This window comes from Cnephaeus nilssonii (genome assembly GCF_951640355.1).
Source record: "Cnephaeus nilssonii genome assembly, chromosome: 3".
In the NCBI taxonomy this organism is placed as follows: Eukaryota; Metazoa; Chordata; class Mammalia; order Chiroptera; family Vespertilionidae; genus Cnephaeus; species Cnephaeus nilssonii.
Window position 1 is genome coordinate 109,269,792 of NC_137074.1, and position 18,440 is coordinate 109,288,231.

An 18,440-nucleotide genomic window follows, 5' to 3' on the forward strand; every position below is an offset into this window, starting at 1 on the left:
CTACACCTCCTGTTAGGCCATAAACAAGCCACAGTAAGTTTAAAACAACTGAAATCATGCAAACTATATTCTACCACATGAAATAAAATTAGAAATCAGTAACAATAGAAGGAAATTTGGGAAATCACAAATATCAGGAAATTAAATAGCACAATCCTAAATAATCAAAGGAACAAAAAGAAATCGCAAGAGAAATTAGAAAAAACTTTGAGATGAAAAAACAAAAACACAATATACCAAAGTTTATGGGATTCAGCTAAAACAGTACCTAGAAGGAAATTTATAGCTATAAACATCTACAAAATATAATAAATCTCAAGTAATCCAACTTTCCACCTTAGAAATAAACCAAATCCAAAGAAAGCAGGAGGAAATCTTAAACATTTGAGCAGAAGTCAATGAAATAGAGAAAAAAAAACAACAACAATAGACAAACTCAACAAAACCAAAAATTGGTTCTTTGAAGAGATCAACAACATTGAAAAAACTTAAGCCAAACTGACCAAGAAAATAATACATAAATATTAAAATCAGGAATGAAAATAGGAACATTGCTAACAACTTGACAGAAATTAAAAAGTACTATAAGGGAATACTATGAATAATTGTCTGCCAACAAATTAGAAAACCTAGGGGAAGTAGATAAATTCCTAGAAAGTTGCGAACACTGAAATGGACTCAAGAGGAAATGGAAAACCTGAATAGACATATGTAACAGGTAAAAAGACTGAATAATTCAAAATTTCTGACAAAATATAGCTAAGGCCCAGATGCCCTCCTTAGGGAATTCTACTAAACGCTCAATGAAGATATTTTTAATGTATTTTCTTTTTTTTAAAAAAAATATGTTTTTATGTTATTTTGGAGAGGAAAAGAGAGGGAAAGAGAGAGAGAAACATCAATGAGAGAGAAACATCAACATCTGCTTCCTGCACACCCCCTGCTGGGGATCATGCCCACAACCCAGGCATGTGTCCTGACTAGGAATCGAACTGGTGATCTGTTGGTGCAATGAAGATTTGAATACTAAACTTTTGCAAACTCTTAAAAAGAAATAAGAATAGTGGATACTTTCCTACTCATGCTATGAGGCAGGTATTACCCTATTAGCAAAATCAAACAAAGGCATCATAAGAAATGAAAACTACAGACCAATATCCAAAAATGCTCAACAAAATACTAGCCAACCAAATACAGCAACATATAAGAAGGGCTGTACACCATGACCAAGTGGGGTTTTTCCCAAGAAGGAAAGGTTGGTTTGTCATATGAAATTTAATTGATATAAATAAAAATAAGGCAGACAACAAAGGACAAGAACCATATGATTTCACTCATGTGGCGTCTAAAACAAAAAGCAACAAATAAACAAAACAAGTAAACTCATAGACACAGACTAGATTTTGGTGGTTATAGGAGGGGAAAGAGGGTGGGGGAAGGATGAAGAGTGTAAAGGGGGTCACATATATGGTAACTGAAGGAGACTAGACTTTGGGCAATGAGCATACAGTGGAATATAGAGATGATGTATTATATAGTTGTACACCTAAAACTTATGTTATTGACCTTTGTTACCCCAATAAATTTAATTTTTTTTTAAAAATTGATATATATATCATATAAGACAAAAACCACATGATCACATCAATAGATACAGAAAAGGCATTTGACCAAATGAACCATCCTTCGTAATAAAAACACTCAACAAACTAGGAATGAGAAGAAACCTTCTGAACCTGAGAAAAGGCATCTATAAAAATCCCATAGCTGACATTTTCCTATCTAATAAAAGAGTAATAAGCAAATTGACTGTCACTCCAACACACAAGATGGCTCCCCCCATGTGGACACAAGATGGCCACCAGAAGGTGGCCAGCAGGGGAGGGCAGTTGGGAGGAACCAGGCTTGCAAGGGAGGGCAGTTTGGGGGGACCAGGCCTGCAAGGGAGGGCAGTTGGAGGGGGGGACCCAGGCCTGCAGGGGAGGGCAGTTTGGGGGGACTAGGCCTGCAGGGGAGGACAGTTGGGGGGGACCCAGGCCTGCAGGGGAGGGCAGTTGTGGGGGACCCAGGCGTGCAGGGGAGGGTAGTTGGGGGTACCAGGCGTGCAGGGGAGGGAAGTTGGGGGGAGACCAGGCCTGCAGGGGAAGGCAGTTGGGGGCGACCAGACCTGCATGGGAGGGCAGTTGGGGGCAACCAGGCTGGTAGGGGAGGGCAGTTAGGGGCAACCAGGCCAGCAGGGGAAGGCAATTTGGGATGACCGGGCCGGCAGGGGAGGGCAGTTGGGGGTGAACAGGCCTGCAGGGGAGGGAAGTTGGGAGGGGGGACCAGGCCTGCAGGGAAGGGCAGTTAGGGGCAATCGAGCCAGCACGGGAGCAGTTAGGCATCAATCAGGATGGCAGGGGAGTGGTTAGGGTGTGATCAGGCTGGCAGGCAGAAATGTTTAGGGGCAATCAGGCAGGCAGGCAGGTGAGCAGTTGGGAGCCAGCAATCCTGGATTTTGAGAGGGATGTCCGACTGCCCGTTTAGGCCCAAACCCACCGGGATCAGGCCTAAACAGGCAGTCGGACATCCCTCGAGGGGTCCCAGATTGGAGAGGGTGCAGGCTTGGCTGAGGGACACACACACACACCCTCCATGCACGAATTTCATGCACCGGGCCTCTAGTACTTAAAAAAGTAGAATATGTTCCCCCTACAATCAAGAACAGAGGATGTCTTCTCATGGCACTTCTTTTCAACATTTTACTACAGGTTCTAGCCAGGGTAATTAAACAAGAAAAAGAAATAAAAGTCATCTGGATTGGAAATACAGAAGCAAACTATCTCTTTTTGCAGATGAGATGATCTTGTATACAAAAAATCCTAAGAAATGCACACAAACACACATAGATAGCACTAATAAATAAGTTCATCAATGTAGTAGGATACAAGATCAATATACAAAAATCCCCTGCTTTTTTCTATGTGCTAGCAATTTGAACAAGCCCAAAGAAAGTAATAGTATAATTCTACCTATAATAACATTTAAAAAGGAATAAAATACTTAGGAGATTTGTACACTGAAAATAAACTATTGGCCCTTGCTGGTTTGGCTCATTGGATAGAGCGTCAGCCTGCAGACTGAAGGGTCCTGGGTTCGAGTCTGGTCAAGGGCCTATGCCCAAGTTGCAGGTTCAATCCCCAGTAGGGGTTGTGCAGGAGGCAGCCAATCAATGATTCTCTCATCATTGATTCTATCTCTCCCTTTTCCTCCCTCTCTGAAATCAATAAAAATATATTTTTAAAAAACTATTGTTGAAGGAAATTAAAAAGACAAATGGAAGATATCCCATATAGATTTGAAAAGTAAATATTATTAAATGGCAACTCTCCCAACTCTCCCCAAATTGATCTGCAGTTTCAACACAATTCTTAAACAATTTCCCAGTAGGCTTTTTTTTTTTTAAAGAAATTGGCAAGCTAATCTTCAAGTACATATGGAAATAAAAAGCACTCAGAATAACCCTTGATGGGGAAAAACAAATTTGGAAGACTGACCTCCCAATTTTCAAACTTACTACAAAGCTACCAAAGTTAAGACCATATAGTACTGGCATAATGATTGCCATGTAGACCAATAGGATAGAATTGAAAGTCCAGAAACAAATCCAAAAATCTCTGACCAACTGATTTTTGACAAAGGTGCCAAAAAAATTCCTTGCAACAAATTTCTTTTCAACAAATAGTACTGGGATAACTGAATATCAACACACAAAAGAATGAATTTGAACCCCTATATCACACTATACTGGTATAAAAAAAAAAGAAACTAAAAATGGATAAAAGACATACATGCAAGAGTGTGATAAGTATAAAACTTTTAGTATAAAATACAGGTATAAGTATTCATAACCTATGACTAAGCAGTGATTTCTTATATATGAGACCTAAAGCATAGTCAACCAAAGAAAAATAAATTGAACTTCATAAAAATAAAAAACTTGTGTGTCAAAGAATACTATTAAAGAGAAAAGGCAGTTAACAGAATGAGAAAATACTTATAAATCATCAGGCAAGAGATTTTTATGCTAAATATGTAAACAGTACTTACAATGCAACAACAAAAAAATAAGAAATTCAGTTTTAAAGTGGGCTAAGAAAGGATTTGAATAGACATTTTTCGAAAGAAGATATACAGATGTCCAGTAAGTACATATAATGGTTCTCATCATCATTAGTCATCAGGAAAATAACAATAGGAGCCCGGCTGGTATGGCTCAGTGGTTGAGCATTGACCCGTGCACCAAAAGGTCACCTATATTCAATTCCCAGTCGGCACATGCCTAGGTTGCAGGCTCAATCCCCAATAGAGGGCATGCAGGAGGCAACCAATCGATGTTCCTCTCTCCTTGATGTTTCTCTCTCCCTCTATCTTCCTCTCTCTCTAAAATCAATAAAAACAGATTTTTTAAAAAATCACAATAGATACCACTTCACATTCAGTAAAATAACTAAAATAAGATATAATAAGTATTAGTGAGGATGTGGAGAAATTAGAACCCTTGTACACTTCTGATGGGAGTGTGAAGCCACTTTCGAAAATAGTTTGACAATTCCTCAAAAAGTTCAACATGGAGTTACCATTCGCCAACTGTAATATACTAGTATATATCTACACCTGTACTTGTACACCAATGTTCACTGCAGTGTTACTTAAAATAATAGCCAGAAAGTAGAAACAATCCAAATGTCCATCAAATGATTAATGGATATATAAAATGCGATATATCCATGCAGTGAAATATTAGTTGCCTATAAAAAGTAAAACAAAAAGAATCTTTTAAAAAGGGATGATCTACAAAGTGGTTTGAAGGAAACTTTTGGGGTCCTGGAAACATTCTGTATCTTGATTTTGGAGGCAATTGCCTGACTGCATAAGTTTGTGAAAATTCATCGACTGTACACCAAAAAAGGACTTTTACTATATGTAAATTATTTCTCAATAAAGAAAAAAAGAGCATTACAATAAATCCAAAATTAATTGAATATCAAAAAGAGTAAGGTAAAAAGAATGCTACAACATGGGTACTAAGTGAAAGAAACCAGTCACAAAGGCTAGATATATGATTTCATTTATATGAAATATCTAGATTAGGCAAGTCTGTAGAGACAGTTGTTTCCAGGAACTGAGGCGGGGACGAGGGGAAGGAGAAGACTGCTAATAGGAATGGGTGGTGAAGCCTTTCTGGAATTAGCTAGCAGTCATTACAAGTACTCCTTTAAAGTAGACCTTACTATCTTTGTGAGGTTTAACAGAAATTTACAGTGCTAATTATGTGCTAGTCTTGTGGTAATCCCACTACAGCCTAATGAAGTAGGTATATGATTTCTTCAAAGGAGGAACAAACCTAATGCATAGAGAGTTTAACATGTTACTTCATGTTTCAGCCTTATTTCTACACCTCTGAAATAGGAACAATCCTATATAATAAAACCCTAATATGCAATTCGACCGAACAGCAGAAAGACCTGTTGCTATGATGTGCACTGACCACCAGGGGGCAGACGCTGAACGCAGAGCTGCCCCCTGGTGGTCAGTGCGCTCCCACAGGGACAGAGATGCTCAGCCAGAAGCTAGGCTTACAGCTGGTGAGTGCAGCGGTGGTGGTGGGAGTCTAAGGAGCCAAGGGTTCTGGACTGCGAGAGGGCGCAGGCTGGGCTGAAGGACACCCTCCCTTCCCCCCCACCCCCACTGCCAATGCATGAATTTCATGCACCAGGCGTCTATATCATAAAATTTAAGAGGACTGCTAGTAAATACATTGATATGCAATACCGTTAGAACAGTGTTGGTACAATAGTACATACTCGGAAGTTAGAGCATCTTGTTATTTCTAAGTGGATGTTATGTGATCCATAACATCTTCATGTAAAAAGTCATGCTAACTTCCAATATATTGCAGTGTTAATGGTATGTAATACTTTCCTTTGTTTTTTAACACAGGGCCCCCTGGAGCACCTGTTCTTCCGCCTGCAGGCTACCCAAGAGGCTTGCCTGTGGGATATTATAATCCACAGCAGCCCAGTGCCTTCCCGTTCTGCCAGCCAACTAGTAGTACCCATCCTATCCAGTACCAGCCTGGCAAATATCCAGTGCCAAATCAGTCTGCTCCAATAATATGGATGCCAGGGCCAACTCCTACGCCAGACTGCCCTCCTGGTCTGGAATACTTAACCCAGGTACTTAACCAAATCCAATTTATATTTTCTAATGAAGTATGACTGGGGATTCAATAAGACACAAAAGACTAGATTTGAATGGGTAAAGTAACAGGCTAGTGATGACAGATATCTAATTTGTGAGACTAAGAGTGATGGTACTAATTTTAGAAATGTGAAGGAGGTCAGAGAGTGTAAGTGTGTTTTTGGTGGGATGAGTATGGTTTTTCTAAAGGATATATGTTGAATTTTAAGACATTCATGATGCCCTGTCAAAGGCAGTTTAAAATATAGGGATATGAATATAAGAAAAACTAACAAAGATCCTAATCGGGGTGTCATTTGCAAAGAAGTAGAGTTAACATGAAGAAAAGCAACATACTGGTAAAAAAGAACAAAACAGTAGACAGTGAATGAGTTACTGAGTGCCTTAGCCCATTACCTTTTCTCACCACCCATAGCTTTCATCATCCATGCCTCTTCCGCCAAAAAAACATGCAATGTAAATAAAAATAGGGGACCTCCCAAAGATATGGCTTCAGGTCAGATTCCAAAGAACCACTTCTCATAGCACAGTGACTCTCTAATTTCCACTTATGTAGACATTCTGGAGCTACCAGGATGTCCAGATCAGGAAAGGTTGCTGTACTAAATGTTATGTTTCAAAACCCATGTCAAAAACTAAAAAGGATTGCTTAATGAAAATAAGATGAAGCTAGTTTTGGAAGTCCCTTAGAAACAACTGAGTCATGTTTTACTTTCAGAAAAAGGAAGTATTGAAATGCATTACAAGTAAGGAAATTGCCTATTCAATACTTGTCTTCCCATATAGTCATCCAAACACTCCTTTAAGTTGATATGTTTTCTTTTCAATGTTATATAATGAGAAAGACCTTGATAATCTTCTGCATTGAAACCATGGCTACAATGTAATATTATTGATTCTTGCAAGTCAATAGAGTTGGATCAGGAAAATTTGAATTTTACATGAGCCAAAATTTTTATTAAATTGTTGTTTTGGCAAAATAATGATAAAATGCAAAGCCAGTCATTCAGGTAAAGTGGTAGATTAAACTACCTTTATATTATTTTAGAAGCTTATAAAATGTGTATAAGATACTCAATTTTGGGAAGTCTTAATACAAGATAATTAACTCAAATTGTCCTTGGAAATCAGAGATCTGGAGTCATTTCTCTTTTGAAAATGTATAGCTTCAATATTGTTCACTTAAATATATATAAAAATAAAACAAAACAGTTTCTCCAGCCTAAGTGCCCATCAACAGACGAGTGGATTAGAAAACTGTGGTACATCTACACAATGGAATACTATGCTGTTGTAAAAAAGAAGGAATTCTTACCATTTGCAAGAATTGGATGGAACTGGAGAGCATTATGCTAAGCAAAATAAGCCAGTCAGAGAAAGATAAATATCACATGATCTCACTCATTTGTGGAATATAATGAACCACATAAACTGATGAACAAAAATAGAACCAGAGACATAGAAGCATCGAACAGACTGTCCAACCTATGAGGGAAGGCGGGGGGTGAGTGGGTAAGAGATCAACCAAAGGACTTGTATGCATGCATATGAGCATAACCAATGGACACAGACACTAGGGGGGTGAGGGCATGTGCTGGGGGGTGGGCGTGGCCGGGGAGAGGTCAATGGGGGGGGAAAGGAGACTCATATAATACTTTAAACAAGAAAGAATTTACATAAAAAAAAACACTTTTTCTTCTATTACTCTGACTAACGTTACATTGACATATTTCATGAATTCTGTTTTTCCTTTCAGGAATATTTTGAGTAAAAAGAAACAAAACAGGTTTGGAGCCAGACAAACCTGGATTTTAATTCTAGCTCTGCTCCCCCCTTACTCTACAACCTTGAATAGGTTTGTAATGTGCCTAATATTTTTGGCACACAGAGCCCACCCAACAGATGACAGCTGTGTGGATTTATTAGTTAAAATACCTTGTATGTGAGCAGAAGATATAGAGTCCTTCATCTTCTTGTTTGTTTGTTTGGTTTGGTTGGTTTTGTTTGTTTTATTATTATTATTTTTTTTGTATTTGTTTTTGTCCCATCATCTTCTTTATCATTTTATTTATCCTACCCTTTCTGCCATCTTATATGCAGATCACATGAATCTTTATCAGGACTATCAAGATTGTAGCATTTAAAGTATCAGGATTATGTTATTTCTAGAGTATTGGCGTAGCCCATGACTCCACCAGTTTGTTAGAGAGCTGTTTCTTAACAGCCTTATTGGGCAAACTTCTTCCACATTAATAGATGTCATGTCCTTAGAAAATTTTGTTCAACAGTGGATGCTTTTATCATACAGTGAATATTTTTACTTAATACTAGAATTTAACTTTCTAGGTGTTTTTGTTTTTTTTTTACAGAGAGGAAGGGAGAGAGTTAGAAACATGGATGAGAGAGAAACGTCGATCAGCTGCCTCCTGCACACCCCCTACTGGCGATGTGCCCGCAACCAAGGTACATGCCCTTGACCGGAATCGAACCTGGGACCTTTCAGTCCGCAGGCCGAGGCTCTATCCACTGAGCCAAACCATTAGGGCAACTTTCTAGATTTTTAAAGGGGCCATCACCGGCCTTAGTGGCCACTTTTGATATTTTTAAACATGTTTAAACCCCTCACCTGATTTTGTTTTCATGCAAGAAACGTTTTGAATGAAGGAAGGATTATGTTCTCTCTCTGCCAGTGGTTCCCAACGTGGGGCACACGCCCCACAGGGGAGCAATTTGATTTTTAAGTGGGGCAATTTGAGAATGAATTAACAGTGAATTTTCTGCATGTATGGTTCTAGGGGACTCATATACAGTATATAAATATATATTGTGACATTTATGCATTTCAGTTCTCATATGTTTTGAAACTTTATTTGGTATTTTTTCATATCACTTCATATTATTAATTTTTTAACAATTTCTTAGTGATCTCTTCCTTAATACTTCAGCTGTCATTTTGTTCTTTTATTTTTCTCTTTCATGGATGCCATGTTCTTTGGAAGCTTGTTTAAACCAAGTTAATGGCCTTTTAGGCTTCCTCCACATGAATAGGAGTTCACTTTTTGAATAATAAGAATTATATTTCACAGGGGGTGCATCAGGATTTTAGAGATGCTTATGTGGGGCATAGCTAAAAAAAGGTTGGGAACCACTGCTCTATACCCTCCTATAAACAATCACTACAAAACATTAATGTCAAGTTATAATCTTAAATTTTATTAATCACATTTGTATATTTTTCATTAGTTAATGTATTCAACAAATATTTGGTGAAATGTAGCATTTCAGGCAGTGTTCTGGACTCAGGGATTTGGAATGGTCTAATGATCTATATCATCTAAAATTGTATAGATACAGTCTGTCCTCAAGGAGTTTTTTCTCTTCTGCTAGCATGTTCTCAAGTATAACTGAGAATGGGCCCATTTAACTGTCTCTCTTTAGAGTGATTCCTAAATGAAATTAGACATTTATTTAATTGCATTCCCAACCTCCCTTTTGAAGAGATCCCATCCCAGAAAGTTTCTTCTTCTTTGCCCTCATCCTGTCCATTCACATGCTTCCTGTCCTCTCAGACCCTCCCAGAATTAAAGTGTGCACCTAGGGAAGGTCTTAGCGTTTAATAGCTCAAGTAAGTGGAAATCAGTATGTTAATCTCTCAGAAGTACCTGGGAAATGTTATAAAATTGGACACTCCTGTGTGGAGCGGAATCCACCCTGGCTGATTCACTCTTCCTAAGCCACTGAGAAAATGTCTTTCTCTATGGCTCGTCCTTGTCCAAAGATCCTGAAGTTCCTGCACACCTCTAGTCTGAGTGGTATGCTAGAGAGACCACTGAGTAGGAACCGAGCTAGGGACAACCTGTATCAGCTCAGCTGCTTCTAATGCTGTTACTGTGGTGGCAGGTGGTTTTCTGATATTTTAGACAAGTGTACCAGTCTTTTACAGTAGAACTGGAGAAAAGTGTTTTTCCTATCTCCATAGCTCTAGTAACCACCTGGTTAAGTGTACATAAGCTGATTCCACTTGATCAAAATGTTTTTTATTCCATTCTATTTCAAAAATATATTTTGGTATCAATTGATCTATTTTAATACCTATCTCATCAGTTTAATTTCTAATGCTGATTTGATTTAATTCTGTTACTTCTAGCTCTCCTAATTGCTTTTTTTATCCCAACAGTTGGACAACATACATGTTCTTCAGCATTTTGAACCTCTGGAAAGTATGTATAATTAATTCAGTAGTGATTGGCAGTATTTGAACCAGGTGGAAATGCCCATTATCCAATGTCTATTTCCTTATTTATATTGACCACTTTTTAGTGACTCAAGGATAAAAGGATATCATCTTCTCAGGAAAGTAATGAAAGTATTGGATAATTTTATATATTTATAGGTCATATGTAAGTTTTAGACTTTGCAAAGATTTACATTTTATCTGGACAACTGCCCTACCTTTACCCATCCCAGCTTTTCCATGTTAACTTCTCATGGATGAGAAAAAGGAGCCAGAATCTAAATTAGTCAGTGGCATCATAGTTAGCTAGTCAGTGTCAGAGCTGCAAATCTGCTAAGTTCTAACCCAGTGTCTTATTCACTTATATGGTTGTTAATTATTTTCTGAATTCAAGTACTCTAGGAATATTGTTTCAATCTTTGCTCATGTGGAAAAGGTTTAAAAATCATTTTACACTGAACTTCTTAAAATAAATGTTTCAATTTTTTAAAATTACTTAAATACTTATAAGGTATATAAATTATTGTAACATTCTAATCAATTATACATATTTTACCTGAAATTTTATCAAAGCTATTCTGCTTTAAGCCCCTAAAAGGACTTATATTTTATTAAAGTATAGTTGACATGTAATATTATATTAGTTTCAGTTGAACAACATAGTGATTCAACATTTATATTTCTTATAATGTGATCACCAGAATAAATCTAGTTATCTTCTGTCACCATACAAAGTTATTAGGGTATTATTGACTATTTCCTATACTGTATGTTACATCCCTATAACTTTTTTTGTTTTTAATAATTGGAGGTTTATATCTCTTATTCCCCTTGTTGAGACCCGCTTTAACTATTTCTAATGTAAGACAGTTTCCTCATTTTATTTTTCAGTGATAACACGTTTTGAAATGAATAATAAATATGATGTTAAGAACAACCTGGAGCAGATGGTGTACATTGTAACTGAAGACACAGACGACTTCACCAGGAATGCTTACCGGACACTGAGGCCCTTTGTCCTCCGGGTCACGGACGCTGTGGGCCGAGCAGTCATGACAGTGCAGAGACCCTTCCGATGCACCTGCTGTTGCTTGTGTTGTCCGTCCACCAGGCAAGAGGTTAGAGAATGGAAGTCCAGTCCATTGTTTCTTTCTGATCCACCTGTTCACACCTGGCTGTGCTCTTTCCAAAACTGCCCCGGGGTGCGGGGTGGTTTTCCACCGGCCCTGCCCGTCAGAATGTAGCAGTACAGTGAGAAGGAAGGAAGCCACATTGTCTCACCTCAGGCAAATAACAAAGGACTTTTTCTGTGGGTTTATGCTCTTTAATGCTAATGGGTGGGTCAAGAAAAATTATTCATTCTATGAGTTGTGTCTACTGAATTAGTTTACCTATCACCTAAAACAGGAGTCACACATTTACCTAAATGTTTCCAGATAAGGTATGCTAAATGAAAACATATCTACTAGTCCTATATAATAAAGATGTAATATGCAAATGGTCGTTACGCCATGAAGCGTAACAACTGACTGTATAACAACCAGATCACGGAACGGCAGGAGGGTGGGGCAGCGAGCTACAAGTGGGCGGCAGAGAACTACAGGAGGGAGCAGCGCAGCAAGCTATAAGGTAGCGGGGTGGTGGGGTGGCGGAGGGAGCTACAGGAGGGCGGGGCAGCGGGCGGAGAGCTGCAGGAGGGCAGCAGCGAGCTACTAGTTAAAAGCGAACGGTGGAGAGCTACAGGAGGGGGCAGGGCAGCAAGCTGTGAGAGGGAGCGTGGGAGCTACAGGAGGGTGGGGCAGCGGGCAGAGAGCTACTGGAGGGTGCCAGCGAGCTACTGGCGAGCTACTGGAGCACGGATTCGTGTGCAGGGCTACTAGTAAATATAAGCAAGCATTACAACCAAATGACCAGAATGACCAGTCAACCAGTCGCTATGGCATGCACTGACCACCAGGGGACAGACGCTCAATGCAGGAGCTGCTCCCTGGTGGTCAGTGCATTCCCACAGCCAACCGCCCATGGCCCCTCCCCCAGGCCGGCCAACCTCCCACAGCTCCTTCCCCAGGCCAGCTGGCCAACCTCCTGTGGCCCCCCTCCCAGCCCTCCAGCTGGCTGGCCAACTTCCCACAGTCCCTCCAGCTGGCCAACCTCCTGTGGTCCCTCCCCACAGCTGGCCAGCCCCCCCCCCCCCCAATAGACCTCGAACGCCGGCCAGGCCAAGGGACCCCACCCGTGCGTGAATTTGTGCACCGGGCCTCTAGTACTTTTAGAATTGGAAGCACCTTTAGATACTTTTACTCTACCCATCACAACCTGCACCTGCTGATGTGCCTGCTAATGGTGTTGTACATGGTGGACAGTGGTGCTGGAACTGAAAAGCAGATGTTCTGAGTTAGTTTGGTTACTGTTCTACAACCTATTTAGTTTAGGAAAGTTGTTTGCTACAGGGAAATAAAAGCAGTTTTAGAGAGAGGGCCAAGAGAATTTGAATTTTAGATATGCCACCTACTTAAATTTGGACAATTTAACGTCTTTGAGCCTCAGTGTTGTACACTGGGCAGAACAATAGCCCCTCGATTACTGGGGTATTTAAATGATAAGTACAGCATTTACTATAGTAATTGACATACAACCCTTTCTGTGCTTTGATTTATTCACCTTTAAAATGGAGATATTAATAGCACCAATCTCTTGTCCTCACCAGTTTGGCTCAGTGGATAGAGCGTCAGCCTGCAGACTGAAGGGTCCCAGGTTCGATTCCAGTCAAGGGCATGTACCTTGGTTGCAGGCACATCCCCAGTAGGGAGTGTGCAGGAGGCAGCTGAATCGATATTTCTCTCTCATCGATGTTTCTAACTCTCTATCCCTCTCCCTCTTCCTTCCTCTCTGTAAAAAAATCAATAAAATATATTTTAAAAAATAGCACCTATCTCATGGGATGATTGTTTTGTGGATTAAGTAGTAAGTAAACATCATTTTCTTAGCACAGTGCCTAACAATTATTATAGTGCTCAATGGATATTAGATATTGTTGTCAGATATCTTACTTTTTATCATTTGTCATGTTTATTTGTGTGTGTCCTTATATTTGAGTTGAATTTCCACCTCTTATCCTTGATGCTTTTGTTTAGTAAGCATTGTTGTTGTTTTTCTGTGCATGTATTTATGAGTTGGGCTTTGTAAATCAAACCTATAGGGGCAGCCTTTCAAGAGAATAGTTACCCAGGATAGAGTAAAACAATCAGTATTACGGCCTTAGTCCAGTGTATGGAATTTTTGTCCCACAGCATTATCTAGATTTTTTTCTGATTTCTCCAGTTTGACATGTGCGTGTGTGTGTGTTTTATCAGCTATGTAGATTCCTGTATCCACCACCACAATTCAAATACGAAAGTTTTATTACCATAAAAAACTCTTTATAACCACACCTACCTCCCTCTCTTCTCTTCATCCCTAACCCTAGCAACCACTAATCTGTTCTCCATCTATATAACTGTTGTTGTGGAGCAAACGTGAGTAAACGACCACTGGAGTTCAGACCAAATTAGAATTTAGGGAGCCTTTAATAGCCCGCCGGTGTCTGCTCTCTCTCCACACAGCGAGTCCAGAGAGCAGCCCCGACCCTTTGTGAAGGACAGTTTTTAAACACATTCACTACATCCTGTTTTGCAGAGCAAACAATTTAAAACAAAGCAGTTTTTCTTAAATAATGTCAGCATGTTATTTACAGGGTCCTGGCACCTGGTGGAGTAAGTAACTGCATCCCGTTCTTAGGAAAGTTGACAGTGATCTATCTTGTAAGGCTTACTGACATCCTGTTCTCAAGAAAACTGACAATGATCTATCCTGTAAGGCTTACTGGCATCCTGTTCTCATGGGCTATTTTGTGAGTTGCAGCTGGGATTTATGGCCAAGTCGACTAGGAGGAAGCATGCTCAAAAATTCCCACTCTCTAACACTGTCATTTCAAGAATATCATAGAAATAGATTCATACACTATGGAACCTTTTAGGACTGGCTTTTTTCAACATAATTTACCTTGAGGTTCATACAAGTTGTGACATGTATTAATAGTTCATTCCTTTTTATGGTTGAATGATATGGATTCTTATGAAACTAATTTATTTGTATACAATTTTTTTTTTATCTCAAGACTAAACTTATATGAGAGCTCGCTCTCAGGAAGCTATCAAATTTATATGTTTGTATATGTGTGTGATTTTATATATATGAACAATAATATCTTAATTTGACAATTCATGAAGGTGTGTAGTCTTGCCCTATGATGAGATGCAGGGGACACAAAAGTTTTAGGAAAGTATATATAACACCAGGAAAATCATCAGAACTTTTCCTTTGGTCTTTTAACAGATAATTTAATTTTGTGAATCTTGATATTATTAAATATGGATATCTTAGTTCTTCCCAAAGGAATACTGTAAAGATAATTAGCTGAAAGATGGTATTAGACATTTAAAACTCTTTTTAAAATGGTTTTAGATACCCATAACACAGTCTTTTGCTTTCCCAACATACAGTGTTCAGAATGCTTCTTTTCTGGTTTGTTTTCTTCTATAGTTGTTATGTCTGACATGTAAATCTAAGAAGTCGGTTTGTTACTGTTTCTGTGTATTTTGCCATGAGATGTAAGACACCTGGATAAAACACATGGTCTTTGTCAAAGCACAGAAAGCAGCATGAGCGTTAGCATGTTTATGCAGGTCCCCTTGTCCCCGAGTCTTTGGGGTTGACTCGGAGCAGCCCAGAGAGACGCTACGTGTACAGCTGAGGACACCGAGCTTGGAGAACTGGCCATTACACAATTAGTAACTTTGTCTCAGAGGGAACCATGACCCCATTTCTCAAGGCTCTTCATTGAAATACAAGCCTGAGAAATAGCCAGGTAAAGTGGAAGACAGTTTCGGAGTAACAATTCCCCAGTCCTCAAATGGATTAAGGATACATCTGGGTTTTGTGTATGTGTATTTATCCTATCTAATAAAAGAGTAATATGCAAATTAAGCCACGCCCACAAGCCAATCAGGAGCGAGTATGCAAATAAACCCAACCAAGATGGCTACAGCCACAGAGAGCAGGAGGGAGGCTTGGGTTTCCCAAGCAATGGAGGAAGCCAAGCTTTCCGCCTGCCCTTGCCAGCCTAGGCCTCTTACTCAAGGCTACAAAGTTTCAATTATAGAAGGTAAACAAATCCAAAGAGAAATGGCGGCAGCCACGGAGCTGGAAAGAGCAGGAGGCTAGGGTTGCCCCCGGGTGATGGAGGAAGCCAAGCTTTCCGCGCACCCTGGCCAGCCCAGGCCTCTGCTTAAGGCTACAAAGTTTCAATTATAGAAGATACATAAACCCCAACAGAAATGCCTGCTGCCACGGAGCAAGCAGAAGGCTTGGCTCCACTCCAGGCTACAAAGTTTCAATTGTAGAAGGTAAATAAATTCCAGATACCAGGGCCTCCTCTTGGGTCTCCAGGGGGCGTGGCTGGCCTGCAAACCACCACAGGCCCCTTGCCCAGGCCGCCCCATGCCCCAAGGGAACCCCCACCCTGATCTGGGACATCCTTCAGGGCAAACCAGCTGGCCCCCAGCCATGCACCAGGCCTCTATCCTATCTAATAAAAGAGTAATATGCAGATTGACCATCACTCCAACGCATAAGATTGCTGCCCCCATGTGGTCAAAGATCCTGCCCCCACGTGGACACAAGATGGCCACCACAAGATGGCCAGCAGGGGAGGGCAGTTGGGAGGGACCAGGCTGGCAGAGGAGGGAAGTTGGGGGTGACCGGGCATGCAGGGAAGGGCAGATGAGGGAGACCCAGGCCTGCAGTGGAGAGCAGTTGGGGGGACCAGGCCTGCAGGGGATGGCAGTTAGGGGTGACCAGGCCTGCAGGGGACGGCAGTTAGGGGCAAACAGGCTGGCAGGGGAGCAGTTAGGCATCCATCAGGCTGGCAGGGGAGTGGTTAGGGGGTGATCAGGCTGGCGGGCAGAAGCGATTAGGGGCAATCAGGAAGGCAGGCAGGCGAGCAGTTGGGAGCCAGTAGTCCTGGATTGTCCGACTGCCCATTTAGGCCCGATCCCAGTGGCAGTCGGACATCCCTTGAGGGGAGAGGGTGCAGGCTGGGCTGAGGGACACCCCCTACCCTAGTGCATGAATTTCATGCACTGGGCCTCTAGTACATATATAGCATCCTCCTCTCTGTCATGCTTCACTTGCAGCTAGAGGTGCAGTGTCCTCCTGGCATCACCATTGGCTTTGTTATGGACCACTGGAACCTGTGCCGGGCGGTGTACAGCATCCAAAATGAGAAGAAAGAAAATGTGCTGAGCATCCGTGGGCCATGCTCAACCTATGGCTGTGGCTCAGATTCTGTGTTTGAGGTAAACAAATATAAAAATAACATTTCTTCCGTTTTTTCTGCGTCTACTAACAGATTTAAGAATGATTTGGTTTAGATAATTTTTCATGTGAATCAGTAAATTAGTATGAGGAATTAACTGGTTGACATTATGTGATTTTCAAATTACTGTTAATGGATTGCTTAATGTTTTCTAAAATGTAAGATTTTTTAAAAATTATTTTAGTGTTTTGTAAAGATAAGAGAAATAATTAAAACATTAATCCTGAGAGTAAGTAGCCTGACATAAGTCTATTTTATTCTTGGTTGTATTTAATTAACTGTTTTTTACCAAAGATTTCCGGGATCAGAAAATATGTCCTGAGGAATGAAAGTGCCCACCTTCTCACAGACCCTGTGGCCCCCGAGGCTATGCACGTTGCTTATTTGCAGAATAGAAGTCTATGTCCTCAGGAAACAGGACAATGCTGATAACAGATAAAACTCATAGCTATAACATTTTCTCGGGAAAAAGAAAAATCCTTTTATTTTTCCTTTTATCTCTATGGATACAAAATGATTGCTTATAATCCTATGAATCTGACAAAGGAGTTGCCTAGAAATATTTCCTGAGCTTCTTGGAATTCTTTCTGAATGCCTTGTAATTCAGCAAGGCTCATCATCTAAAATTGCTCTTTCTAGTATTGCCCATGATATCCAATAAACTTCCCTTAGTTCTCAGTTTATCTTACCATGTCATCAAGCATTGCTTATTTTTTAAAAGACCATGTGGAGAAATAGAAAATATAGATCAGCCAGAATTCAGGGTCAGGAAGTGTGGGATCATTCTGATCACCGAAAGTCAGTGTCTGACTGTTTTCCCTCTGGCAAGTGCCAGTGTTCCCCTTATAGAAGCTGAAGTCCTTTGGGACCCTGGCATAATTTAAGAAGATTGATTTCTTTGGCACACATAAGTTTAAGTGATTGTATGGAGTTTGTGAAGTGCACAGAACCATGCCTCATGTTTCCCTAGTCTAGAAGAAATTCCCTTCTAATCCCTAATTCCCACCCTTTGCTATATGGAGAAGAACTTCAAAATCAGTTCAAGTCATACCTCCCTAATAACTCGTTTGAGGACGAAGAAAGAGCACTGGCCTGAGAAGTGTAAGGTATACAGTATTAGTTACCATAAAGTCTCATTCTTCCTAGGTCAGAGCCATTGATGGTGTCTCCAACGTCGGCAGCGTTATTAGGAAGTGGAATGGTTTAATGTCAGCCATGGGCCAGGCTGACCACTTTGACATTCACTTCCCAGTAGACCTGGACGTGAAGATGAAAGCTATGATTTTCGGAGCTTGCTTCCTCATTGTAAGCATTTTGCTTTTGAGTTATCTTGAGAGAATTATTCTTTCTGATAAGAAGCAGTGTAGTAGAAAGGCAGTAGCTTTGAAACTAGACCAAGTTCTGTCTCTACCACTTACTAGTTACATGTTTTGTAAAGTGTCTAGCACTTGCAAGCCTCAGTCTCCTCATCTATCAAATAGAGATAAAAATACTTATATTTTCAAGGTTATAAATGTTAACTACCATATGAATAAAGGGGCAAGAGAG

General features: G+C 40.3%; 1 protein-coding gene across 1 annotated transcript in view; it reads left to right on the top strand.

Moving 5' to 3' along the window:
- Positions 1-18,440, top strand: part of PLSCR4 (phospholipid scramblase 4) — a 54,483-nt gene that overhangs the window by 32,906 nt on the left and 3,137 nt on the right. Inside the window, exons 4-8 of the mRNA XM_079766426.1 lie at positions 5,983-6,218; positions 10,421-10,463; positions 11,369-11,595; positions 16,711-16,872; positions 18,039-18,197. Of these exons, the coding sequence (XP_079622552.1) occupies positions 5,983-6,218; positions 10,421-10,463; positions 11,369-11,595; positions 16,711-16,872; positions 18,039-18,197 (827 nt within the window). The remainder of the gene's footprint in view (positions 1-5,982; positions 6,219-10,420; positions 10,464-11,368; positions 11,596-16,710; positions 16,873-18,038; positions 18,198-18,440) is intronic.